Source organism: Pteropus medius, unplaced genomic scaffold, assembly GCF_902729225.1.
Source record: "Pteropus medius unplaced genomic scaffold, Ma_sr-lr_union100, whole genome shotgun sequence".
Taxonomy (NCBI): domain Eukaryota; kingdom Metazoa; phylum Chordata; class Mammalia; order Chiroptera; family Pteropodidae; genus Pteropus; species Pteropus medius.
The window spans coordinates 12201117-12228318 of record NW_024340696.1 but is presented as its reverse complement, the minus strand read 5'-3'; the positions used below and the strand labels follow the sequence as shown (position 1 = coordinate 12228318).

The 27202-nt window shown below is 44.4% G+C and overlaps 1 protein-coding gene and 1 non-coding gene across 6 annotated transcripts in view; both read right to left on the bottom strand.

Moving 5' to 3' along the window:
* LDLRAD3 (low density lipoprotein receptor class A domain containing 3) overlaps positions 1-27202 on the bottom strand; it is a 213138-nt gene that overhangs the window by 83907 nt on the left and 102029 nt on the right. For all 5 annotated transcript variants that reach the window (XM_039867118.1, XM_039867154.1, XM_039867135.1 and 2 more), the window contains one exon: positions 18688-18822. In XM_039867118.1, coding sequence (XP_039723052.1) covers positions 18688-18822 — 135 coding nt within the window. The remainder of the gene's footprint in view (positions 1-18687; positions 18823-27202) is intronic.
* LOC120609496 (5S ribosomal RNA) lies at positions 15769-15887 on the bottom strand. Its single transcript, XR_005654783.1, has one exon. It is a non-coding gene; the product is annotated as a 5S ribosomal RNA (ribosomal RNA).

Sequence of the window (27202 nt, the reverse complement as noted above, 5' to 3'; positions counted from 1 at the left end):
CTGCTTACTATTAACGATAGCAATAACCACAGCAACAATGAATAATAGCAGCTACTATCTATTGAGTGCTTCCTAAGTGCCAAGCCCTACGCTAAGTTCTTTGCCAACGTTATTTCGTTTGGTAGTCACAATAAATGATATGGGTCTGGTCTGCATTTTTCAGAGGCGAAAACTGGGTCTTAGAGAGGTTACTTCATCAGTTCTTGACCCGCAAGTGCATGGAGCGAGCTCCTTCCATTTTCTCCCACCCCAAACTTCCATTCCCTTGACCTGGGCTCCACCCTGGACAGCGTCTCCAAACTGTTCATCTAGACCCCTTGCTCGCTCTCTTAGTCACACAGAACAGCTCTTACTTGTCGCTGTTTGTTCACTTGGTCACCCCAACCAAAGTGTAAGCTCCTAGGGGGCTGGGATTGTGTCTTTAGAATGTAGCCGTTAAGAGCTTTGCCTCTGAGACCACAAGAGTGTGGGTTCAAATTCTGGCTCCGCCATTTACTAGATGACTCAGTCAGAGTTCTCCGGAGGAACAGAATAAATGAGGATGGATGGATGGATGGATGAATGGATGGATGGATGCACAGACAGATGGGCATTTACTATGAGGGACTGGCTCAAGTGATTACAGAGGATGAGTAGTCCCATGATCTACCTTCTGCAGGCTGGAGGCCCAGGGAAGCTGGTAGTATAGTTCTTTCCAGTACAAACCCAAATGCCAGAGACCCAGAGGAGCCAACGGTGTAAGGCTCTGAGTCTGAAGGCCCAAGGACCAGGAGCAGTGATGTCCTGGAGTCTGAGGGCAGAAGATGGGTTTTCCAGCTAAGCAGAGATAGTGACCCTAACCCCGTCCTCCACCTTCTTGTCCTCAGTGGGTTAGGTGAGGCCCACCCACATTGCAGGGGGCCGTGTGCTTCACTCCGTCTACTGACCACAGTAACCTCTTCTGTAAACAGCCTCCCAGACACACCTAGAAATGTCTTACCAGCTCCTTGGTCATCCCTTAGCCCAGCTAAGGGGACACATAAAAGCAACCATCATGATGACCTATGCAATCTCCCTAGCTTCATTTTCCTCCCCTTATAAAAAAGGGATCACAATAATAGGAGAAATTTCCTCACAGCTGTTTACAGTATGTGTATAAATGCTAACTACCAGTGCCCGGCACACAGTGAGTACCCAATATTAGCGATGGTTGCAGGTGGTAGGAACTGCATTTGCAAGCAAGACAGTCTCCTGGCTTTGCCCATGCCCTCACCTGGCACAGCCTCACCCCTCCAAGCTGGAGGCCACCTTTTGGCTTTTATCTGATGAGAGAAGCAAGGGGCTAAAAATTCCTAGCATCAGTCACCTCAGATAGCCCACCAAGCCTTCATTGTTTACAACACCCTGCTTTCCCTGCCTGAACACTTCTGTAAATGCCTCTCTTCTGGAATACTGCTTCTCCTGACTCCATGATAAGCAACATTTTGCCAGAACAGTAATAATTTGATACACATGCCGCACCATCCTCTCAGAGCCATTGACATGCTGCTGGACCCAAGGTGAGTGCTTGCTGGCCTGCCTTGTACCCCATAGAACACAGGCTCACCCTTTAAATGGTTGGATGCTCTTGGCATCTACACTTACTTGATGGATTTCCTTACTTTCCTTACATAGACCGCTCCACAGGCTACAATGTAAGTTTGTGGTTCTCATTTGTATTCCAGCCTGGACTCTGCACTCCGGCGCCCATCGCTCCTCCTCCTGTTAAAGAGTTCCTCTCCCTTCGGGTGCCTTCGGCTGCAGGCATCACTCTCACTTAGACAAACTCTATCTATGGATTTCATTCCTCTCATTTTTCCCCATGAATCAATTCTCTTTCCTTGGCTACTGCTGTTCTGTCTGGATTACTCTTTCAGTTATTTATTCATTTCATCCAGTTGTGTATTCAACAAATGGTTCTTGATTGCCGACTATGTGCTGGGTACTGAGACAGAACAGTGAATGAGAGAGGCAGTTAGCCTCACTGTGGAAATGTTCAAAGTGTGGACTGGTGTCTGGTGCTGTGTTGCTGGGTTCAACTCCCACCCCATCACCTACTAGCTGAATGACCCAGAGAAGTGAACTAACCTCTCTGGGCTTCATTTTCTTCCTTGATAAAATGTGAGTTAATATTACTGCCTCGTGGCATTCTCACAAGGTTTAAATGAATGATATGTATAAAGTGCTCAGAGAAGTGCATGCAGTAAACACTCAAATGACAGTTTCCACTTAATATAACTCCAGCTACGACAACCATTAACTGTGGAGTCAAATATATTATTATTCTGTTGAAGGAAATTGCCACAGATTTATGAAGGAGAGGTATATGGTATTAAGAAATCGTCTAATGAGGAAGGGATCTGACCACTTTAAAAAAAAAAATGTTTGCTATATCATCACACGGCTCTGTCTCCTTTCGCGGCTCCTCCTAATGGAATATAAATCCTCAGAAGGCAAGGAGTGTGAACTTGTCTCTCGATTAGAAATACAGCTGAGGGAATCTAGATAGTGTATTTATTAAAAACAAAGAGACAAGAGCGCCCAGACAATTCAGTGGGAGAAAGAACAGCCTTTTCAACAAAAGGGGCTTGGATAACTGGACACCCACATGTAAAAGAATGAGGTTGGACTCTTAATTCACACCATCCATAAAAATGAACTCGAAATGCATCATGGATCTGGATATAAGAGCTAAACTATGAAACTCAGGAAAAAACGTAGGAGTAATCTTTGGCACCTTGGATTAGGCAATGATTAGATACGATACCAAAAGCACAAACAACAACAACAAAAAAGGATGAATTGGACTTTATCAAAATTTAAAAAACTTTTGTGTTGCATATGACACCATCAAGAAAGTGAAAAGACACCTCACAGAGTGGGAGATAATATTTGCAAATTATTGATAAAGGACTTGTTTGAAGAATATGTTTTTAAAAACTCCTTAGAGCTCAACAATAAAAAGACAAATAACTCAAATTAAAAAAAGGCAAAGGATTTGAATAGGTATTTCTTCAAAGGTATGCAAATGGCCAGTGAGCAAATGAAAAGATGTTCAACATCATTAGTCATTAAGAAAGTGCCAAGTGCCCATCAGCAGATGATTGGATAAAGAAGCTGTGGCATGTAATAACATATATATATATGTAATATATATATATATACTACCTACCTACACACACACCTGCACACACTACACTGCACACACACACACACACACACACACAATGAAATATTACTCAGCCACTAAAAAAATGAAATCTTGTCATTAAGGAAGTGCAAGCTGAAACCACAATTTGGTACTATTTCACACCACAAGGATAGCTATTAAAAAAATAAATAAATAAACAGACAAGTGTTGGTGAGGATATGGAGTAATCAGACCCTGCTGGTGGGAATGTACAATGTGGTAGTCACTTTGGAAAACTCTCTGGCAGTTAATCAAAGAAGTAAACACAGAGATACCACATGACTCAGCAATTCCACACCTAGGTATATATTCCCAAAAGAAATGAAAAGATAGGTCCATATAAAACTTATACACAAGTGTCCACAGCAGCACTATTTACAATAGACAAAAAGTGAAAACAATCCAGATGTCTATCAACGGGTCCAGAGGTAAATAAAATGTGGTATATGTCTATACAATGGAATACTACTTGACAATAAAAAGAAATGAAGTACTGATACATGCTACGACGTAGTGAAACAAGCCAGTCACAAAGGAGCACATATTATAAGATTCCATTTACATGAAATGTGTAGAATATGCAAATCCACAGTGACAGAGGGTAGGCTGGAGGGAGGAGAGCACGGGGTTAGTGGGGAATGACTGCTCATGGGTACAGGGTTTCTTTTGGGAGAGATGAAAATGTTCTGAAATTAGATAATGGTCCAACTTTATGGATAAACTAAAAAACACTGAATTGTGCACTTAAATGGGTGCCGTGTATGGTGTATATCTCAATAAAGCTGTTTTTTAAAAAAAAACCAAACAAACCAATATACTTGTGACTAACACCTCCCGGTGTTGTGTTCAGGACTTTCAAATTGAATATGGAGTTCAGTTTAGAGCCTCCAATTGGCAGAAAGTGAGGTATTCCAGCCACATACCCTTCGTTTATTTATTTTTTTTTTTGCTTCTGTTGCTTGAAGATCTATATGTTCAAATGCCACAGTGTGTAAAGTGCCAGTACTGTTCACAGTAGCATGCACAGTTTCCCCCTCTGTAATTCTAAGTCTAAAGTTCTTTTTTCCCCTTTAACAAGGAGCATAATGGGAAAAGACCTGAGTTTTAGGGTCTAAACAATTTAGTTCCTGTCCGGTCTTGCCATCTCTAAGCTGTGTGACTGTGGACAAATCACGACACTTCTCTGGGCCTCCATTTCCATTTTCTCTTTAGAAAGTGAAAGAGTTGGTCTCGTGTTTCTCAAGCAGAGCACTATGGGTTTCTGCAGGGGCAGGGGTGGAGCGGGACACAATTCTTTGTTTCGCGAGACTGTACCCTACGAGGAAGGGTATTAAATTTCCCCGACCCCACCCAGTAAATGCCCATCATGTCTCCACCCTCTGCCCCAGCATTCTGAAGCTCACCAACATTTCCCAGTAACCTCTCTCCCCCTACATTTCTTAATGCTGGTTAAACATCGCCGTAACTACTCTCTAGGGTACTCTTCTACCTCCAAATACTCCTAGACACTGGCCATACTGCCCTCCCCTTTAATAACTTCCATCTCCACGGAACCCTGATTCTATTTTCCAGACCTTTTTGCAGAAGATATAAACATCTTACAGAATCATCCAAATTTTACCACCAGATTGAGAGCCGAAGGGTCGACCAAGCAGAGAGAAACCACTGTTTCCCCTAAGGCATTTCTTCTAATACTGACATGGCCCCTGAACTGGCAGGGCCCACAGGAACCTCGGCCCCACGGATGCTGCTGCAGCCCTGGCTGTCAGACCTCCTGTCACACTGTCAGACAGAGCAGGGAGTCAGGGACTCGGGCAACGATGGTTCAGTTCCAGCTCGGCTGGAGTGATGAGAGGCTTCAGGTTCAATCTAGCTGACTAATTTTGAAAATCCAAGGCATGGTTCTGATTCAAAACACTTTTCATGAAAAACGATAAGGAACAATGATGGGAACAACAACAAAAAAGACAATAGCAGAACCAAGATTAGTTCAGAATCCAGCAAATTAGTAGAGTTCCTTCTCGTCTGTGCTTCACATTTCCGTTCATATACCAGTTTTAAATATAGCATGTATTAAATATCAAATGAAGCCACATTTTAACACCCTCTGACTGTGTGAATTTTGCAATTCTAATAGAAAACACACCATAAATTAGGCTGAGGCAACTCGTCTTTTCCAAATGTCTCCAAGTATGATTGTCTAGAATGGATGATAGCACACCGGAGACGTTTTCTCTTTTTTCATCCAGAGTCTGCCTCACAACTTTTGCTCAAAAAGGTTATGCTTGCGAAAAGAAGGCAAGTCTTTGTTCTTCCTGGTAAATAATCAAAGTGATTATCTCCCGACTAATCGAGATTTACACATAGCTTTTAAACTGGTGCCATTCCTTAGATATGGAGAGAACCACAAAATGTAGGGGTCTCTCTTAATCAATGATGAATCCCAAGTGTCTAACACTCAATTACAGTTGCTGAATGAACAAAGGACAATAAGAGACTCACCTCTGTCACTTACCATTAAGACAGTTTCTCTAAGGACATAACTGAGGATGTCATTATTGAGACACTTGAGACAACAAATGTCCTTCCTGAGCATCCCCATCACCGCTGAGCTGGTGGAAGGCCCTGCTCCAGCCCCACCATATCTGAAAGGTTCCATATCTGAATGGAACATTCCACTGCTATTTCCTCTTTTTTCAGGCCAGGAAGAAAGATGCCAGATGGAACCAAGCCTGGAGCCTGGTTCCTTGCTGGTAGGTGGAAGGATAAAAATCTTGTTAGTTGTCAGAGACAGAGTACCCTGGAGGGCTCACCTGATTCTTCTACATTTGGTGTTTCTCCAAAGATGAAAAGGCTCAGGCTGGTAGCTATAAAGGTTGTTGGTTACATGGAGGGACTGTTGAAGCATGGGGAATAAAACCCACGTTCAAGGGTATCTGCTCTGAGCAAAGGGCCTGCTCTCATTTTCCTTCCAGCAATCCGAGGGGCTGAAGAGGCTCAGAGTGGTTAAGTAACTTTCTCAAAGTCACAGAGCTACTGACTGACTGCATGCAAAGTTTGGGCTCTTAATGTGTTATATCATGAATATGGCTGGCACCATTGATGGAGAGCTCTTGGAAATCAGCTTGCTCCTAAAATGTAGACCTAAAGCCTGATAGAGTTGTAAAACTTTCTCACAGCTAACGGTCTCCTCTGTGTCCCCCGCATTGAGCACAGGGCTGGCAGGGAGGGCAAACTCCACACCCCCAGGTGTGAGTCTCTTGCTGAGGACCCGGTGGGTCAGGAATGCAGGCTCAGCTTCTGTCAGAAGCACCTTACGCAGTGCAGTGGGTTATGCCTGAGGGGAGGAAGGGCTGGGCTGTCATTTGGGGAATGAGCCTGTGGGGTGACTGGGCAGAACTTTCTGTGACTGAGACATGACCCAGCAGAGTCTGGGGGCCAAGAGCCTTGCTGGCCTACACATGCAAGGCCATCTTCGAGCGAGCCCAGGAACACAAGTGTGCATGAAAGCCGTCGTGGGAAGCATGGGGCCCAGTGGAGGATTTGAGCCAATCAGCTTCTCTACCTTGGGTTGCAGATTAATGCTGCAGGGAGATGCTTTTTGAGTGACTGAGGTTCTTATGAGCTACTGCTGCATAACAAATCACCCCCCCAATTTAATGGCTCAAAACGACAACATTTTGTTATCTGTCACAGTGACTGTGGTTCAGGAATTCAGGAAAGCAGCAGTGGTTCTGACTCCAGGTTTCACATACTCTTGAAGTCAGACAGTGGCTGAAGCAGCCCGGGGCTGCTCAGGCACTTCTCTCTCTCTTCATGGATGTCTCTATGGCTTCTGAGAAGACTAGTTTGGGCTACCTTACAATATGGTGGCCTGAGGGAAATGGAACGGTTTACATGGCAGCCGAAGCTTTCAAGAGGAAGTGTTCCAAGAGCAAGGAGGAAGTTGCACAGCCTTAACATCCTAGCCATAGAAGTCTCATAGCATCACTTCTGCCGTACTCTCTTAGTCAAAACGGGCACATAAGTCGGCCCAGTTTCCAAGGGAAGAACACAGCCTCCACTTCTTGATGAGACAAAAGCCAAAGAATTGTTGGATGTACTTTAAAACTGCCACGTTGAGGTTGGCAGAAAGTCAGAGAGGATTTGGGCCGTGGGTCGCATGGGGATGAGGAAGACACCATAGAGTCACTTCCCCCAAATACACAGCTTATTTCCAGAAGGGAAGCAGGCAGCCACTAGTTGACCGAAAGAGTTGGAAGGAAAATCTATAAAAGGTTCTGAGCCACGTGGTGGGAAAGACTGCCTAACAAATCAGATAATGAGAACAAAGCATATGTCCTCGGAGAGTTCCCTCAGATTCAAAGTGACCCACATCTGAGGCCCACTGACTTCTGTACAAAAAGCAAAATCAAAGTCAGCTTCCTGTCATCAAAAGAAGAACTATTACCTTGATCAGACTACAAAATCAAGGTAAAAACTTGGCCCTTAAAGGGTCACTACAAGTTTAGAATGGAAGGGTCCATAAAAGAAGGAACGAAATCTCTGCAGCATCTCTTTAACTAGACACTTAGGACGAAGGGGGTCGCCTCTATTGGATGTGTACCTCAGTTTCTCCTGTTGGCACTGCAGGGCATTCCAGCTCAGATACATTTTGTTTGAGAGGGCCCACGGAGGCAAAGCGCACACTGAGTGTTCTCTCTCAGGCTGTGTGGATTAATGACACTCAGAGAAAAGACTGTGTTCTCATAGTGGTCAGTGCAAAAAACCAAAGGACATGCTATTAGCCTAAGCCAACCTTTGAACTATTGGTCCAGTTTAAAAGAGTCTTGTGGCAGGGACTGTGGTTAATTATTCCCTAGTGTCCATCCATTCTCCCTTTCTGTCTTTTCAGAAGAGGTTTTCCTGAGTTTTAGTTGAGCATATAAGTACCCACAACAATAAAGAATACATTTCTCAGCCTTTCTTGCAGATAGGTGAGGTCAAGGACTAAGTAAATTCAAGGCACTGGATTATGAATAAAAGTAACGTGTGCAACTTTGGGGTCATCGCCTTAAAAATGAACCAGCCTGGCTTGGTCTTCCCTTTTTATCCTTCATCCTAACGCCTGGGAAATAGTGACCATGGAGTGGCCTTGAGAGCCCTGAGCCGGGCAGAGCTCCCTATTGGCCCAGGCTGCTCCTCTCTGGGCTGTTATATGTAAAAAACTGCAACTCTCGTATAAGGCACTTGTTTAAACTACAACCACCATCTTATTTGAGCCACTGTATAATGCGGTCTGTTTGTTATAGCGGCTTAGCCTACTTCCTGACTAATACAGAATCTGTGGACCACTTCAGGTCTTCCAAACTAAGAACCTAATGCCAAAAGGAATCAGAGAAGGAACACTAGAAACTAGATCTTAAAGGTCCCCAAAGGATTGGCACACAGCCTTCTTTTCTGTACATTGCCCATCTTCTCGCTCTTTTGTTTATCTGAAGTACGCAATACATCTTCCATGACGCCATGAATGACTGACACTGAGCACTTACAATAGATTATCTCATGCAACCCACTCAAGTCAGTTCTAATGGAAGGAAAGGCTTACTCTAGGACACAGAAGCATCACTGAAGGTAGAGACATTGGGCCTCATAGGAACTAGAGCGGGGACTTGGGAAGCCATCCAGGATAAAGCAAATACTTTCTCCATCTGCTACCTCTGGCCTCTTACACATCCAGGCAGACTAGCACCCTCTACAATGAATTCTACCCTCCCCAATTGTGGCTTCTATGTGGCTGTATCCTATCCCTACATGTCTGCTGAGCCTCCTAGGGCTGATTCAGCCCTGAATATCTGAGTTTGAGAGAGATACTCCGACTCACTGTTGGCCAGCCCATAAACTGATGGGCCCACGGTCAGGTGCCCATGCCTAGTTGGGTTGACAGCGGCTGAGGTGATGGCAGCCGTCTTGGAGAGCAGAAGGCTGGCCCTTCTGCCTTAAGGTCCTGAGTGGACAGTCTAAAAGGAGCTGAGGACAGGACAGCTAACATATCACATCTACAATACCTTGGCACCCAGAATATATGGTGTGTTCGTGTTTCACATGACATTTTTCAAGTTGGTAGTGCTGGTCAAAGGGGTGGTTGTGTATCCCTGGTCTTCCTCTCCAACTGAAACATAAGCTACTAGAAAATGGAGCAGCTCCTAGGAATAATCTTGACTTCACACAGCACCTAGCAGTATGTTCTGCAAAAGGAGACCCTCAATAAAAGCTGACCTACTGATGCAAATTGGAGTGGTGCACACATTATGGAGGGCACAAGATCTCAAGGAAGAAAACTCATAGATGGAGAATGTAGGTCACTGTCATTTTGTGGCATTCTAGAACCAAAGGTTACACAGACTGATAACCTGCTGAGTTTCCAGAGAGAAACAGAGAGAAAGAAGTGCTGGGAGTGTTTTGGGGGTGGGTATGGCAAGATATTTACAACACGAGAGCACATTTCCACTTTTCACAGGCCACAGAGCTCTCAGGGAGCCAGCCTTGGAAAAAGAAGAGAAGGGAAGAGGAAGAGGGAGAGGAAGAGGAGAGAAGAGAAGAGAAAAGAAGAAAGATAATTACTGGATTGCATAACCTAAGAAAGATTTTCAAGACACTAGTCAAGAGTGGGAGGTTGGGAATATCTCGACTGTTCGTTCCCATCACCTCTGCCCTCCCAAACAATTCTCATCTTGGAGAATTCACAGGATCTATTATTCTCCAGATTCATGTACAGTATCCCCAAGTCTCAATTAGGTTTCCCCTGCCCATGGGAGAGCAGAGCTCAATCAGACCCGCAGAGAATCAAATTCTCACTGTGTGCAGTGATAATTAGCCCCTCCCGTGAGTTCTTTTTCCAGAGTTGAGCATCTCATTTCTCCTGATTTTCTTCTTCTGGCTCCACCTTCCAACTGAAGCACGCAAGGAGGAGGCCTTCACAAGCTGGCCTCGACCTACCCCGACAGCTTCACGTCCCCGCATATCCCCCACCGCACATACACACGCACACTGTGCTCCGGTCATAAGGAATCTGTCTTTAAATATGATACTTTCTCTGGCTAGATGCTCAGCCTGGTGCCTGCTTATGGGTCAATTTTTGTTTATTCTTAAAGACTAGGTGGAGATTTCATATCTCTGGGCAGAGATTTCACATTCCCCTGGGAAAAACAGTCATTCTTCGCTGGCCCAGTCATGTCCTCTTGTCTCCCACTGCTCATTCTTCTGTGACAGCATTTATCAGAGTATTTAGGGTCATTATCTATAGGGCACTAAGTTTCTCCCTTGTAGACAGTGAGCTGCTTTGATCTGGTCTAGCTCTGTATTTCTTCCAGAACCTGGGTGGGGCTGGACAATAGCAGGCACTCTGCAAATGATTTGAGTTTGGACGACTATGAGGAAGAGTCAAGAAAACAGACGTGTTGGGGGCGGTGCGGGGAGCTGAGGACCACACGCCATCCATGGACTGGATGGACAAGGTCCCTTGCATAACCAAGCAGCACAGCACAGCAGTCCTGCGGCTTAGAACACTTGCAGAGCAGACCTGCAGACGGGCAGCAAGTCCCACGCTTGGTCCCATTGCCCTGAAACTTGGTCCATCCACCTCAGGAAGAGGCATGCTCTGCCAAGTGTCCAGGTGGGACTCTAATAACACATGCCAGGGAGAGAAAGGGACAGATGGAGCCAGGAGAGGAAGAGAAAGAGGGACATGTGCAAGGAATGGAGGAGACTAAAAGCTCTGAAGATTCCTACGGGGACTATGAGATCAGGAAGCAATCACCATCCTCAGTGCAGAATCATTCTGACTTGCTTCTAAATGACGGACATTTTAGAAATCCTCAAACTCCTGTTGCAAAAGCTCAGTTACTAAGAAGAAAACCCCATAGGTACAGAGAGGCGGCAATCAACCTCTCCTGACCTCCATCTGTTTCTTCCAATGGAGTCAGCATTTCTGCCTTTCCCAGCCCAGCTGGGCTTTCAAATGCTCAAATTAAAAGTGGAAAAAAAAAAAAGGCTTCTGCATTCCTTCGGCAGTCTTATTCTAAGTAAAGCCAAATGAATTCTTTTGGGGTGACGATTCTTTCTGAGGGCCCCTCTAACGAAGCTCTTGACATCACTGGGCAGCCATGAGTTTTGTGGTAAGTGTTGACTACCCATCAAATTCTAGGTTGTGACATTTTTGGTTGGATCCCCTAAATCTAGACTATTTTTAAAAAATATATAAAGCTCTCTTCCTTTTGTATTTGAAAAACTGAACTAAAAACTAGCCCTTTTCCCATCTCACTGCTCACCATGATTTCTCCAGAAATGATCTTTGGCTGCTCAGACACTCGGTTTTCTTGCAACAGAAAGCAAAGGTCTCTTCCAAAGGCATAAGCTCCTTTTACTCTCAATTACCTCGCCTAGTGGGGAGCCTTGAGGAGAAGGGCAAAAAGCACGCACACCTGGAAAACAGAGCAGCTCCTCCAGGTCTGCAGAATTAGCAAACCATGGCGAACCTCCATGGGCTATTTCTATCCCTTGCCACCCTCATCCAGTTTATCATCGAACCTTGGCAATGCTAGTCTCAAATACTTCTTGAAGCCATTTCTCTGTCTATTCCCACTGTTACCACCTTCACATGTCTAGTCTGTGACTTCCCACTGCCCACTGGAGAAAGTCCAAAATCCTTCACGTGGCTTTCCAGGAGACCACCAGTCCACAGGCCAGCACGATCACTCCAGCTCCCTCCCTAGTTAGTTATTCTCTTTCTGTCCACCCCAAGGACGCCCTGCGGATCATCCGCTCCTCAAGTACACCTCACTGTCTCTCAATTCTGGATCTTCTGACGTGTAGTTCCTCTTCCCTCTACCCGCCCCTCCTCTTGGCCAGTGAACTCCCCCTTATCCTTCTGGTTTCAAACTCAGCACCTCTTTCTCAAGAAGGCCTTCCGCACCCTGCAGATTCCTGTGGCATTCATTCCAGAGCATCCTGAGTTTGCCTTTTCTACACATTCCTCGCAGGTCCTTGTCTCACTGTGCTTTTGCACTTCGGCCACTCACTGACAGTTTCGCATCCCCTTGTCCATAAGTCTACTGTGGCACCTGTGTATGGCTGTGCCCTGCCCGAGTGTGACCTCCTGGGGGCTGTAACAGTTGCTACGGCTACCGTAATGAAGCACCACAAAGGGATGGCTTAAACGACAGAAAGTCACTGTCCCACACTTCTGGGTACCAGACATGGGCAGGGTTGGTTCCTGCTGAGGGCCATAGGGAGAACCTGTTCCATGCCTCTTCCCCAGATTCCAGTGGTTTTCTGGGAATCTTTGGCATTCCTTGTCTTGAAGATACATCACCTCAATTTCTGCCTTCATGTTCACATAGCATTCTTCCTGTGTGTGTGTGTGTGTGTCTGAGTCCAAATCTGCCCTTTATAAGGATGCCAGTCACATTGGATTAGAGACCCACCCTACTCCAGTTTGACCTCATCTTAATTAATTATATCTGCAATGACCCTATTTCCAAATAAAGTCATATCCTGAGGTGCTGGGGTTTAGGACTTCGACATATGGATTTGAGGGGAAGGACACAACAGGAGAAGAGTCAAGAGCACTTCCGTGTCGCCTGCATATAGTGCAGGGCCTGGAAGATAGGGGACCCACATTACCTGCCCGTTGACAAAAATGCCAGTAACAATTGTGCGCTCGCTCACGCTCTCTCTCTCACACACACACACACGCACACAAAATTCTACAGAAGAAATAGGACAAAGCTGTCACTTAGCTTCTGGTGAGGTGCCAAACCTCACTGCCAACTTTCCAGATTCTTCTTAAGCGTTATCACCAGAATACAGCAAGCAAGATAACGAAACTGCAACCCAACTGCCAAAATACTCAATTAACTATCCTGGCACTGGCGGCTTCCTCAAACGGGCTTAACGTCCCAGCATTCCTCATGAGGTGGAAAGGTGGAAAGGAATCATTAATCTTTCTCACTGAAAGGAAGACCTGAGTACTGAAAGAGGAAGAACACGCCAGCGTTCACACACAGCCTCCCCCCCGAGCGTGTAGGACCAAGGGCTGCATCGGCTGCCTGGTGTTCCTGGTCACAGCACAGTGACAACCAGACGGCAGTCTCACAGGGTGACAAAGAGCCATGGAGAACTGCGAAGAACATTAGTTTGTGTGCTGGATGACCGGAGTTCCATGCCGACTTTACCACTTACTCGCTGTGTGGACGTGGCGTGACCACGAACAACTCTGGTCCTCGCATTCTTCATCTAGAAAACGGGGCTCATTTTCTGTGAGAAGGACCTCTCTCCCTGAGATGTCGTGAGGACTAACTGGGGAAACATACGTCAAATGCTTGGAATGGTGCCCAACTCTTACAGCGATCTTTGTAAACGCCCTGCCGGATCTCCTTCCGGAGGCCTGACCCCCGCACATCACCTGAGTCTTCATAAGCTCTCTGTGACCACAGCGATCAGAATTGGGGCCCACTTGAGAGGTATTCAGTGTATAAGTTATCTATTACTGACTACTTACCACATAACCCAAAACTCAGAGACTTAAAAAAAAAAACAACCCAAATGTTTATTATCTCACAGTTTCTATCAGAAATCCAGGAGGAGCTTAGGTCTCACTCAAGGCCTCTTATAGGGCTACACTCAAGGTGTCTGCTAGGGCCTCAGATAGCTCAGATAGCTGGACCAGAGGAGGAGACGCTTTCAAGCTCACGCAGGTGGCTACAGGCAGGCCTTAAGTTTTCCAGTGGCTCTGGTCAGAGCCCTCCCCAGGTCCTTGTCACATGGGCCTATCCATAGGGCAGCTTAAAACATGGCAGCTGGCTTCCATCAGCATGAACGAGAATGAGAGTAAGCAAAACAGACGCCAGAGTCTTTTGTAATCTAATCATGGAACTGACATCCCATCACTTTTGATGCTATTCTCTTTGTTAAAAGCAAGTCACAATTTGTACATCTATGTTCACAGCAGCATTATTCACAATAGCCAAAAGGTGGAAGCAACTCAAGCGTTCATCAATAGATGAATGGATAAACAAAATGCGGGACAGACATACAATGGAGTATTATTCAGCCTTAATTAAAAAGGAAGGAAATCTGACACATGTTACAATGTGGATGAAACTTGAAGGCATTAGGCTAAGTGAAAAATAAGTCAGTCAGAAAAAGACAACTACTGTAAGATTCCCCTTACATGAGGTATCTAGAGTAGTCAAATTCATAGAGACAGAAAGAACATTGGTTGCCAGGGGCTGGGGGGAGGGGAGAATTGGTAGGGGAGGGGTGTTATATAATGGGTACAGAGTTTCAGTTTTGCAAGATGAAAAAGTTCTGGAGATAGGCATATAACAATGTGAATATACTTCAACACTACCAAACTGTACCCTTAAAAATGGTTAGGATAGTACATTTTATGTGTATTTTTAACCTTTTTTTTTTTTTAAAAAAAAGCAAGTCACAAAGTCCAGATCGTGTTCAAAGGGTTATTAGGATTATACCGGGGAGTGTACCCCAAGGGGTGGGGACCTTTAAAGGCTGCCTGCCACATTTAGTCATTTATCCAAAGCGGGAAAGAATCCGTTTAATTAGGATTGAATTCAACATATTTAAGGTCATCTGAGTGCTGGCCACACCCACATGGCAGCACCTGCTGACCCTCAGATGTACCCCGACCCCCCAAAGAGACATCCTAGGCAACAGAAAATCCACATGCAAGCCTGCTCCAAAGCCACTGCTTTTGGAATTACCTGGTAAACAGCTTATGTTTCCAATCAATGAGGCCCTAATTAAAATTCAATGGGTTCCCTGGTGTGTAATACATCCCATATGGAATAGAAAGGCATGGTAATGACTCCTTTCACAGTCCCATTCCCAATTCCGATTCCTGACAGTTCGCGGTCGGCTGTAAAGGCCGAGGAGAAGGAAGGGAACCAAGTCGGACGAGCGGAAGAAGGCAGGAGCGGTGCACAAGCTGCTGTCGCCAGCGTGGGGACACCACTCCTCCGTGCCCTCTTCATATCAGGAGAAAAGTATTTCAAACACCGTATTTCCTGTCGCAGAGCCAGTTTTCTCCACTCCATCAAAATAAACATTATAAAATATAATTTTCTTCTCCCACATCCATTGAAAGCGACGATGCATTTTTCAAGGACTGGCAGCCTGGCAGAAGCAGACAGGATACATTTGGACTAAATGAGCTCGCACACAGAAGGTGCTTAGCACAGTACCCAGCGTATAGTAAGGTTAGAAGAATGCTGACAGTGGGTCAAATCTGATGTGGTACAAGATGATGTATTGTCTAGTTGAGATGCCTCTGAAATTCTTCAGGAAGACACCACATGGAGCCCGGGGGCTCAAAAGCTCATGTGACAGGTTTTCCTCCAGCACTGGTACACTGGTGTTCCTTTGTTCAAGCACCAAAATTAGGAATAGGTTTGCATTTATTTTTTTATTTTTTATTTATAGGCGAGGCAACCCTTGGTTGACCTCACAGATTGCAAGGACCTTGTCAGCTTACAATCTCTTATTTTTTTTATTTTTTACACCTACAGCACCTGGTCTTCCTAGGTAGTCTCCCATCCAAGTACTAACCAGGCCCAGCCCTGCTTAGCTTCCGAGATCAGACGGGATCGGGCTTGTTCAGGGTGGCATGGCCGTAGACTTTGGTTTGCATTCAGAGGCTACCTGATAGGAAGAAAGAATACCCTTCAGTACCGGAGTCACACTTGGAGCAGGGGGATGTTCTATCATAAGACAGATGCAGAACTGCAGAGTGGCCAAGGGGACAGCGGGCCCCCATCTCATGATCACTGCAGGACATGCTCCCCCGAGGGGACAACAGAATTATCTACTTTATTTAAACAATCATAATAATACTTACTATGATTATTTTAACAGATTGTGGGTTCTTGAATTCACATAACTTAAAAACACATACGGTACAAGTTGAACACAGCTTAATAACATGACACCCGACAAAGATATCTTTTCCACTCTTTAGCACTTATTAAACTTACTATGTGCAGGACTTTGTGCTACTCAGTAGGACTCTTTGGGACTCAAGAGGCAAGAAAAAAAAGGCAGGCTTCCCATTCTTAGGTAGCTAATGACAATGCACCCTTTCACAATAAGCACCGTTGCTCAGAAGCTGTTATACTGTTGGTAACAACTGTTAACCAACAGTTGTTACCCACATCCTAATGCGACTTGTTTTCTGAGAGCATGTGCAAACAGAGCTTACTTTCTAAGAGGACTGTCATTTGGGTATGGAAGGCTCAAAGCTGAGATGCTAAGGAAGGTTGCTCCAATAAGGTATTTGCTTCAGGTGTATGTGCCCACCACCAACTTGTCCTATACCTCATGTTTGTATTATGAAAGTACAATATGGATAGAGAGAAATGAGCTGGATTTAGAAATACTAATTTAACCAGCCTACCCAGGGACAGTTCTTCAGGGCAAGCAAAACTCTGCCTCAGCAAAATGCTGAGATGGGCATGTGAAGCGGAGAGGCACTATCTAAACCATCAGGACGAACTCCCTAACTTCCAAGTTTTAGACTTAGGAGGCCTTTTGCTGAACCTCTCAGGGCACTGTAAGTGAATCTAGTAAACCCATAAGAAACTATGTAAGAAATAATATTTACAGAAAATTTTCCTCAGTCCCTCCTATCTATACTAATATTTACTTGACTTTGTGACTACTGTTCCCTGCATTTGGAATCTATCACTGCCGGTGGCACATGCCACAGGAGGTATACTGGCATAACTTTTAGTTTATAAAAATGTAACTTTGTCTAAGGCTAAGAAGTTTAGAAATTCCTAGGCAAATGGCAAGATTAGAAACCTCTCAGTGTAGAACAGTGGTTGCCAGACTTTAAAGTGCATTCGCATCACCTGGGAGGGTTGTGATAACACAGATTGCTCCCCATTTGATTCAGCTGGTATGGGGTGTAGCCTTAGCTCTGCATTTCCAAGGACTCCCCACGCGATGCCGATGCTGCTGAGGTTCAAACTCTGAGACCCTCTGTTGAAGCAAAAACTCAAGGAGGGGATTTTCTAGGCAAAGACAATCAGAGGCAAATTTTATCCAAGACTCACCTCCCAGAGCTGTTCTCTGCACACATTTTGGCAAAGTCTATGCTCATGTACATTTTGTATTTTCTTGTCTATGGTCCTCAGGAGTATAGATTTGGATCAATCATAATCCCTGGTTTGTGACCCATTCTTGCCAGTGGTCTGTCTATTCATAACACATTTGTTCATTCATTCATTTTTAACAACATAATAAACGCCAACCAAAATAAAAGCTAGGACCTCGAAAAGAACCTGCATCTAACTTCATGGAGCTTCTCTCATGCATTCTATCTCCCAACTAATGGGTTAGCCAGTTAACCATCTTTCTCTGGCTTTTCTTTTTTACAGTTTTATTAAACCTATAAACTGTGGTACCTTTACAACAGTAGAATACTGAATAACAGTCAAGAAAATGAACTGTACCAACAAATAATAATAGGCGTGAATCACAGCAATATAATATTAAGTGAAAAAAGACTGCATACAGATACCAGTTTATAACAGAAATATATACGTTTTAGTATGTCTTAAAATGGACGAACATTTTTAAATCTTTGCATTTTCCTCTCGCCGCTGAAGAAAATACATGTTTACTGGAAAAGAGTCAATAAGAAATGTACCCGGTTGGTTTTCATGAGAGAGGATATGACCCCACTGTATCCTTCTGAGTTCCCTAAAAAGCTCATCTTTCCATCCCCCAACTGCATCCTTCAGCTTCCAGAAAATAGCTCTGAGACCGAGAGCCCTGATATGAGTAGACGATTCACACAAGAGGAAACAAAGTAGTAAACAAACACATGGGGGAAAATGTTAACTTTGCTCATAATCAGAGAATGCAAATTAAAGCATTTGGAGAACTATCGTTCTATGACTACCAAATTAGCAAAAACGGGAAAAATGGAACGGCATAGAATGCCTGGGATGTTACAGTGGAACTGACATGTGCACACAATGCTAGCAGCCGTCTAAAGTAAAAAAAAAATAATAATAATTTCAAACAGCTGTATGACGAGGTGGAGCCATGAACCACGCAGATGTCACACTCGGCGGAATTTGCCCTGAACGAGTAATTCGATGGAAAGAAACAACCTCGATGGCCCCCAACAACGCAGTAATTCAGAAAACCACAGTGGATCCCCGTGACAGTGTGGAAGGCAGCGGGGGCAAATTTCAATATTGAAGAGAAAAATATATATTTGATATTTAAGACATGAGGGAAACAAACGGTAGGTGCATTATAGTTAAAATCATGGCACGAGGACTGCAAGGTAAAGTGCAAAAGTTAAGACAGCTGTTGTATCTGGAGGTGGGTACGGGTGGTGTTTTCTCCCTTCGGCGCTACTGCGGTGTGGTGTTGCAATCATTTCTTAGCACTCGGGCGTCTCCTACCTTGAGAACTTTCGCAGCTTTCCTCGTCGCTGTTGTCCTGACAGTTATTTTGCCCGTCGCAAATGAAGCTCTTGTCAATGCAGAGGCCGTTCTTGCAGTGGTAACGGGCAGTGGAGCAAAGCAGAGGGTTTGCTGCTGTGAGAGGAAAACAGAGCCAGGTCATCAGGGAGGCCAGCAAGTCCCCACGGGACACCCCAAAAGGTTCTCCAGCCAGGAGTGTGTCCTGCTCAGGAAGCAGTGAGCTCATCACCTACGATGGCTGACTCAGAGCCTGTCCTGGAACACTAGCCAGCCAATGACCTGAACAGGCAAGACTCACTCTGCCTCATTCTCAAAGCCCCTTACCCCAAGTCACCATGCTGATATCCTATAACCATACCCACATGGCCAGAGGGCAGCGCCTCGCCCCAGGTGGTCAACCTCTAGGCAGGCCAGCAGCCTTTGAGGGGCCTGGGCAAACCTGAAAGTCTCAGGAGAGCTGAGAGTGGAATGGATGGAGCAAAAGAGACACATAGAGAAAAGCAAAGCCAGAGGGAGCAGCTGATCAGGGATCCAGGGACGTCTGTCACTGAGGAGGTGATGGCATCATCTGGTCCAATAGCTATTCCTCCTGTATCTTTATGGCTCACCAAGTAAACTCAGTGGTCTCAATTTCTTCTTTGCAACCAAAGAAGCCCGTTAACCCACTTGGTCAGCCTGTCAGGGTTCCTATTCCAGGAACCTTCAGGAACCTTAAAAGAAATGACAGATATGATCCCCCCCATCAAAGACAAGGCTGGAAACTGGCCAGTGTGAGGTCACCATAAACTACTTATAAGCAAATCTCCATGGAAAATCAGTATTTCTATAGCGCAATTTACCTCGCTTCCCTGTTCCTTGCAGTGCAATTCAAACAAGGCTTTTCCGGGGCTCTATTTTTAATAAATGAAGTAGCAAAGTAGAAATTACTCCAGTCCCAGCTCTGCCAGTTATTAGCTGTATAATCTTGGGCAAATTACTTCACCTCTCGAGCCTCGGTTTCTGGATCCGTGGACAGGACCAGCTACATAATTTGCAGGGCCCAGTACAAACTGAAAAAAATGTGGGGCCAACTGTTCAAAAATTATTTAAATACAGATGAAGCAGGGCATAAAACCAAGCATGGCACTCTTCTAAGTTAAGCACGAGCCCTGTGTGGCTGTGCCGATCGCAGGCCCACCAAGCTGCTCCTGCTACTTACAGCATTAATTTGAGCATCAACTGAGATGACGTGTAACAAAATGTATAGCGTAGAGTCTGACACGTAGCACGGTCTCGGATTATTAGATGTGCTCCCCCAGTTATGTCTGTCTCGGTCCCCCAGAGGATGACCCTCTCTGAAGGAGAGAGATTAGTGATGATAAGAGGGGGCATCCTGGATGTTGGGTGAGGAACTGAGCCCACCCCTGAATTACACATTGTGGGAAGAGCACTAGAGCGGGCGCCAGGCCCAGCACAGAGGATTGCTATAGGATCAAGGGCAAGTCAGCTGCAGAGTCTCTCAGTGGTCCTTAACTGCAAGATGGCAGCTGTCATAGACCTTCCCCGTATGCTTCACTGAGCTATTGTTAAGATACACAGAAACCATGGCTGTGAGGACTGTAAATTTCACAGGGCTCCGTAAACCTGAAGGATTTGCAAAGTTATTTTTTAACTATTCAACTCAGAAAGTTTGATTTGAAAGGTCAGAGGAGGTAGAGGGATAGGGGAAGCCAGTGTTCCTAGTTTTGAAGATGATGGACCAGTACAAAGTCAAACGAAAGTAGTCTGGCCTGAAAACGAAGTTTTAATTATTTAAATTGCTGTGGGCCAGAGAATGGTTCAATTTGATTAAGCTGAAACCAAGGTCTGACTTCAGCCAAAACCAAAATGGGGAAACCCAAAACCACAAATCACATTCGGTTTCTGTCCAAGGCAGCCCTCCAAACCCGTCGCATCCCACCACGGTGGCCTTCAGCTTCCCTGGGACTTTGTGGGTCACGAGTATGCAGCCTAAGCATCAGCAACAATCAGCTCGCTCAAACAGACAGCCTTGGGAAGACACTAATTGCTCCAAGATGGGGTGGTTGCAAGCCTCTGTGAACACCGTAGTGGGGAAGGCTATGCTGGATCAACCTTGTGTGCTAGCAATTATTTACTTTTCTTCAGCCTTAAAATCTCACAAAGTTAGATGCTGCAGACTTTCTCAAGAAAAATAAGTCATTTATATATGTGTGTGCACACACGTGTTCATACATACATACTACAAATATGTGTGAATATATGTATATATGTGTATATACAAATCACTCATATCTTCAAGATGTACTAAGACTGACTATACCTTAAGACAGTGGTCTCCAACCTTTTTGTCACCAGAGACCAATGCTCCTATGAGAATCTAATGCCTGATCATCTGAGGTGGAGCTGAGGCAGTGATGTCAGAACTGGGGAGTGGCTGCAAATACAGATGAAGCTTCACTTGCTTGCCCGCCACTCAGCCCCTGCTCTGCGGTCTAGTTCCTAATAGGCCACGGACCGGTACCAGTCGGAATTCGGGGTTTGGGGACTAAGACACAGCTCTGGTAAAGAATTCAGACTGGCTGAAAACCAAGTCACTGGTGGGTGTTAATGCATAAAACCGAAAGGACTAGTAGCCAGAATATATAAAGAACTTTCATAACTCTGAAGGAAAAAAGACAAACAATTCAATAGGAAAATGGGCAAAGGATATTCTTGGGCAATTCCCATAATGGCAAATGGTCAATAAAAAACGAAAAAAAATGTCAACTGTCACCCATAATGAAGCACCACTTTAACCGCATCAGACTTGCCAAACTTAAGGTCTTAAAATACCAGGTTGTTGATATTTTAAGGTATTTGAGGAAGCGGAAAGAGAGGAAGTCTCACAGACTACCAGTGGGCGTGCAAATTGGTGGATCCACCTTGGAGACCAATTCAGTAATATCTGGTAAAGTTAGGGGACATATGCTCTCCAGCCCGGCAATTTCACTGCCAGCCATACACTCTAGGGAGAATCCCAAACAAATAAAAATGTTTATTTACTCAAGCATTGTTTGTAAAATTTATAAAATTAGAAATAACCCAAATGTTCACCCACAGGTGAATGGGTACAATGTGCTACAATGTTAAGGCAGAATTCTACAGTAACGGTTGGCTAACTCTTCCTGTAAAGGGCCAGAGAGTAAATGTTTTCGGCTTTGCTAACCATTCAGCCTTTGTCTCTGTCTTTACTCAATTTTGCCATTGTCATGCAAAGCAGCCATAGAAAATTCTTAAAGGAAGGATGTGACCGTGTCCAATAAAACTTTATTTACAAAAACACGTAGTAGGCTAAATTTTGTCCAGGGGCTATAGTTTGCCAACCCTTGGTGAACATCCGTGAAAAATGAATGAATCAGAGACGAGATGAATACATTTCACAAATATAAGTTGTGGAAGAACATGTCCGAGGTTGTAATATTTGCATGAAGTTACCTATACAAAAGAATGCTACTTATTATTGATGGATAAAAATATATATACTGAAAGAATAAAAATCTGCATGGGAGGAAACAACGCTAAGTTCAAGACAGTGGATGCGTCTGGAGAACGGAGAGGGACAGGATCTGCATTACAAGTCTGTGCTCCATCACCAGACTTCTAATATTTGGGACGTCTTATTTTAAAAATCTGAAGCAAAATCAGGCAACATGGTTACACGATTTTTTAATTGAGATATAACTGCCATTAGTTTCGGGTAATTCAATATTTGTATATATTGCAAAATGTTCACCTCGAAAGGTCTAGTTAACATTCACTACCACATAGTTATAAAATTTATTTTGTGGAGAACTTTTAAGATCTACTCAGCAACTTCCAAATATATAACACAATATGATTAACTATAGTTAATAGTTATAATATCATTATAATATAATGGACTAATAATATAACATAGTATTATTAACTAGAGTTAATATAGTTTTAATACTATAACTACAGATAACATGATTGTTAAGACAGGGTGTTTGAACGCAGGGGTTCATTTAATTTCACTTTTCTTTTTCAGTATGTTTGAAAGACCACACTAAAAAAATTTCAACAGTCTAGTCTGGCAGAAATGTTTCAGTGAGCACTCACTTTCCTTCTATTTTTCCCTTGCAAAATTTTCCCTGGCCCACAACAAACACCCATTTCTTGTATCTTTCACACTTAGGCACCTGAGTTGCTGGTAAACAACCACACCTCAGATTCCTCCTTGTCAACGGTTCCTCATAAAACATTGTGTCCCCACGACCCCACCCCCAATGCAGGGCAGAGAAACAGAGGCATAGGATGTCAGAGGAACACTCTCCAAATCCAGCAGCAAGTCAGAAGAAAATTCCTTAGCATCATCAAAACACACATCTCAGTGTTCATGCCCTTCAAGTGTGAGGAGCTGCCTCGGGGACCTGCCTTCAAGCCCTACCCCCCCCCCTTGGGGTCTATTGATTCTCTGTTTATGTAAATTCCAGCGAGGTTTGTGTTCTGGTTCCCAAGGACACAGCAAATTAGAAGGGTGAGAGGATGCTGCTTGCCACCTTGCAGACAAACTGTAGCAAGAAATAAAAGCTGACAACCATGGGAGGAAACAAGAAAAGCTATAAAAAGCAACCTTAAGAATTCCACAAGCACAGCAGCCTAAGATAGTTTCAAAAGAGACCAGAAAGTTCTAAAAGGAGCCAAAGGCAACCCTGTATTATAGCCTGGTCTAAAAATTATCATTCCTAAGAATGGCCCTGCACTGTCCCCAGCAAAGGCAAACACAGGTCAGGCCAAGATGCAACACAGCTCAGAAAAATCCTTGTCAACAATGGTCCTTCAAGGCATAAATGCTCAGTCACTCGGCAGACTTGGCAGAGTGCACTCGGCAGAATGCAAATCTCCCCCAAAGCCCCCATACAACTCGTTTTAAGTTCTAGGGCCTCTGCAGCTACTTACCAGGCTTAGCCTAACTTCAGGGTGAGTGAGACTATGGCGGACCAACCCTGTAGGCTCTGGATAGGCGAGGGTCAGGTCTTAGGGATTCCTGTGGTCCCATGGAGCCTCACCCTGGACCCTCACCCAGGAACCTTCTCCAGGGGTTGCTCATAAACTGGCCGGGAAATGCTTTGAACTTAAGGATGTCTCTGAATTTTTTAGCAGTAACAAATATGCTCCAAATATGTTTTCTTTATCCTTCCTAGAGTTTACCAGTCACTGAAAAATGTATCATTTTACTCAGTTAACTAGGGAGAGGAACATTGTATTTTACAGTATTTATTTCAACAAGGATGGAGAAAATTGCAGCGTCAACTTCAAAAACTCAGTTGCGGACTTAAAAGCTCCTCACTTATTACCACAACAAACTCAGGGATCTGAGGATCTGTTCTCCAGCCCAGAGACTCAGCAAAGGGAACCTGTCTCTGCCAGAGGGAGGGAGGAATGAGTTAAGGTTATGCTCGGTGGTTAATTAAACTGGCTGCGTTTACTTCAACCACATCTGAAGGAAAGACCAAGGGCTCACTGCATTCTCCCAAAAGCAACTGACCGCCTCCAAGGCAGGAAATGAAGCAATCTGTCTCCGGCAGGATGTAGGAAATGTCGTCTTTAATTTATTCAAAGTCTGTGAAGTCCACCGCTCTTCTACCTCAAAGAGTTCTTGACAAAATACATCAATGAGAAAGTCCTCGTCACCAGCCCCCGCATTTCCCATCTGCTCCCCATTCCTTGGTGGATCGCTTACTTCCTCGACCAGCATCCCCACCTCATGGGGATCTTGTCTTCTCAGCTCCATCCCCCTGGAATCCAGGCAACCGGAAGAAATGGAGCTGCCCCAAGACTTCCTCTGTTTGAGGATGGAAGGCTCCTGGCTTCAGCCTCTCTGCAAATAATCCGTCCCATTAAGGAGCACTGTTCTCTTTGTGGCCTGGAAAATAATGCTCACAGCCCTGACCTTCAAAGGAGACTAGTAGGCTTGCCTGCGGCCGGCTGCAAGCTCTTGTCTTGCTTTCAGAGTCCCCTCAATGAGGCCTCTCCCATAAGCCCTATGCCCACCGAGACCCACATGCAGCCACGCTCTGGAGCTAGAACCTCTTCCGCATCTGCTAGAGGGGAGGGGCCGCCACTCTGGGCAAGAGGCAGGAGCCCAGAGGGAAAGATTCCTCAATTCCGCTTGCCTTTTCCCAGCCTCTAAGGAATCAGAGGGTTTGAATTTTCAAAACCCCTCTAGACTCAGCTCAGAGCCAGTTTGCTGATGGCAGTTCATTTCCTCCTCCCCATAAAGGCTTCCTGGGCCTGGTGACCTCCTATCCAACACCTGAGCCTGCCTTTCATCCAATGTCACTGCTTCAACTTCTATTTTTCTGTGGATGGCTCCCCAAACCTTTCTTCTAGCAATAAACATCTTTCTCCTGATACCTCACGGGCATCTCTGCTCGTATACCCCCTTACCTCAAACTCTGCATGTCTGCAACTGGTGTCCTTCCTTCTCCCCCTCCCCTTCAATCCACAGGTTCTCTCTTCTATTTTTTCTTAGAATTTATTAATGGATGAAAGTGGGTCCTGAAGAACATCCCTATCGTGGATGTGGCGGGCTGTCTACCCATGGGGTCACGAACATGTTTCTCTGGCCCTGAATTTCCTATAAACTGATGATTAGTGTCATGGACTGATGTTATGTCTCCTGGAATTCATATGTTGAAATGCCAATCCCTGGTGGGATGGTATTAGGAGATGGGGCCTTTGGGAGGTGACTAGGGTTAGATGAGGTCATGAGGTGCCTTCATGATGGGATTAGTGCCCTTATAAGATGAAGAGAAGCCAAGGGATGTCCCTCTCCGCGTGTATGCACCAAGGAGGGCCATGTGAGGTCACAAACAGCAAGAGGGCCCACACCAAGACCCTGACCATGCTGGTACCCGGGATCTTGGACTCCCATAACTGTGAGAAATAGGTTTCTGTTGTTTAATCCACACAGTCTATGGTATTCTGTCACAGTAGTTCAAACTGACTAAGACAGATGTGGAGGCTCAATCATAGTGGTGATGTGTGTTCCTGTTAGGTCATATCAGAAGGCAAAAACAAATAGCATCTGGTTGTCTCTTGTGATGCTAAAATTGACTTGTGGGAGGTTCCAATTCCAGTTCAGATGCAGTAATCACACCCCACCCTGACTCTCCCACTGAATGCAGTAAAAAAAGAAAAAAAAAAAAACCTGGACAGAATACTTGTCGCGTTTATTTTTAGATTCTAAAAAGTAAATTGGAGCAGGCCAATTGGAGAAGAAGACCAAAATTCTATCCTTGAAATCACTGAGTAGGTGATAAGTTTACTTATTTTTTTCCCTCTCAGAGTCCCAGAAAACCAGAAAGTATCAAAGAGATCATGGAGAGGGAGGCGCTTGGGAGAGTGACTCCATTAAGTGATTCAGGAACTCCTAGGCTGATCCCCAAACTACACATGCAGGGCCTTATCAGGACACTGAAGACATGGAGAACTGAACTCATAGGCCACTGTGCAGGTCCCCGACTGACCACTGGGAAGTGTACATGCAGGACAGGCCCAAGCAGCACTGCAAAAATTGCTTGAAAAATATTACAAACACATCCCACAGAGGGCCGTCAGGAAGTTGTGGCCTGACCCAACAGGGTCATTTGCCTACTAAAACAAAATATAAGCACTCTCCATGGGATTTAAACAAAACCCAGACTGCCAAACATAACGATCAAAGTATCCAGAATATGATCCAAAATTACTTACTATATGAAAAATTTCAATTCTCATGGCAAAAGATAATCAACAGATACCAATGCCAAGATAAGACAGATTCTGAAATTATATAATGCAGACATTAAATCAGCGTGTACAAATATTCTAACAAGCAATCACAAACACTCTCAAAACAAATGGAAAATACAAAGTCTCAGCAAAAAGCAGAAGATACAAAGAACCAAAAGGAAATTTTAGAACTGAAAAATATAGTAACCAAAATAATAAAGGACTGCACTGCATGGGCTTGAAAACAGACTGGAGATGACAGAAGAAAAAGTAAACTTGACCAAAGGCAAATAGAAATTATCCAATCTGAACAATGAAAGGAAAAAAGATCGATTAGAAAATGAACAGAATAAAAAAAAGAACGGAGCCTCAGGAACTTTTGGGACAATAACAAAAGATATAAAGTTATCAGAATCCCATAAGAAAAGGAGAAAGAGTGAAGTATTTTTTAAAACTATTTAAAGAAATAGCTGAAAATGTGCTAAGTATGGCAAAAGGAAAAAAACCTACAGATTCAAATAGAACCCTAAAGAGGATAAAATCAAAGAAATCCACATACTCAAACACACGATAATCTGCTGAAAAAGATGACAAAAAAAAAAAAATCTTCAAAGCAGCCAGAGAAAAATGATGTATTCTCTTTGGAAAACAATTTAAATGACTGCAAATTTCTCATTAGAAACCACAGAGGCCAGAGGAAGTGGCATAACATTTTTAA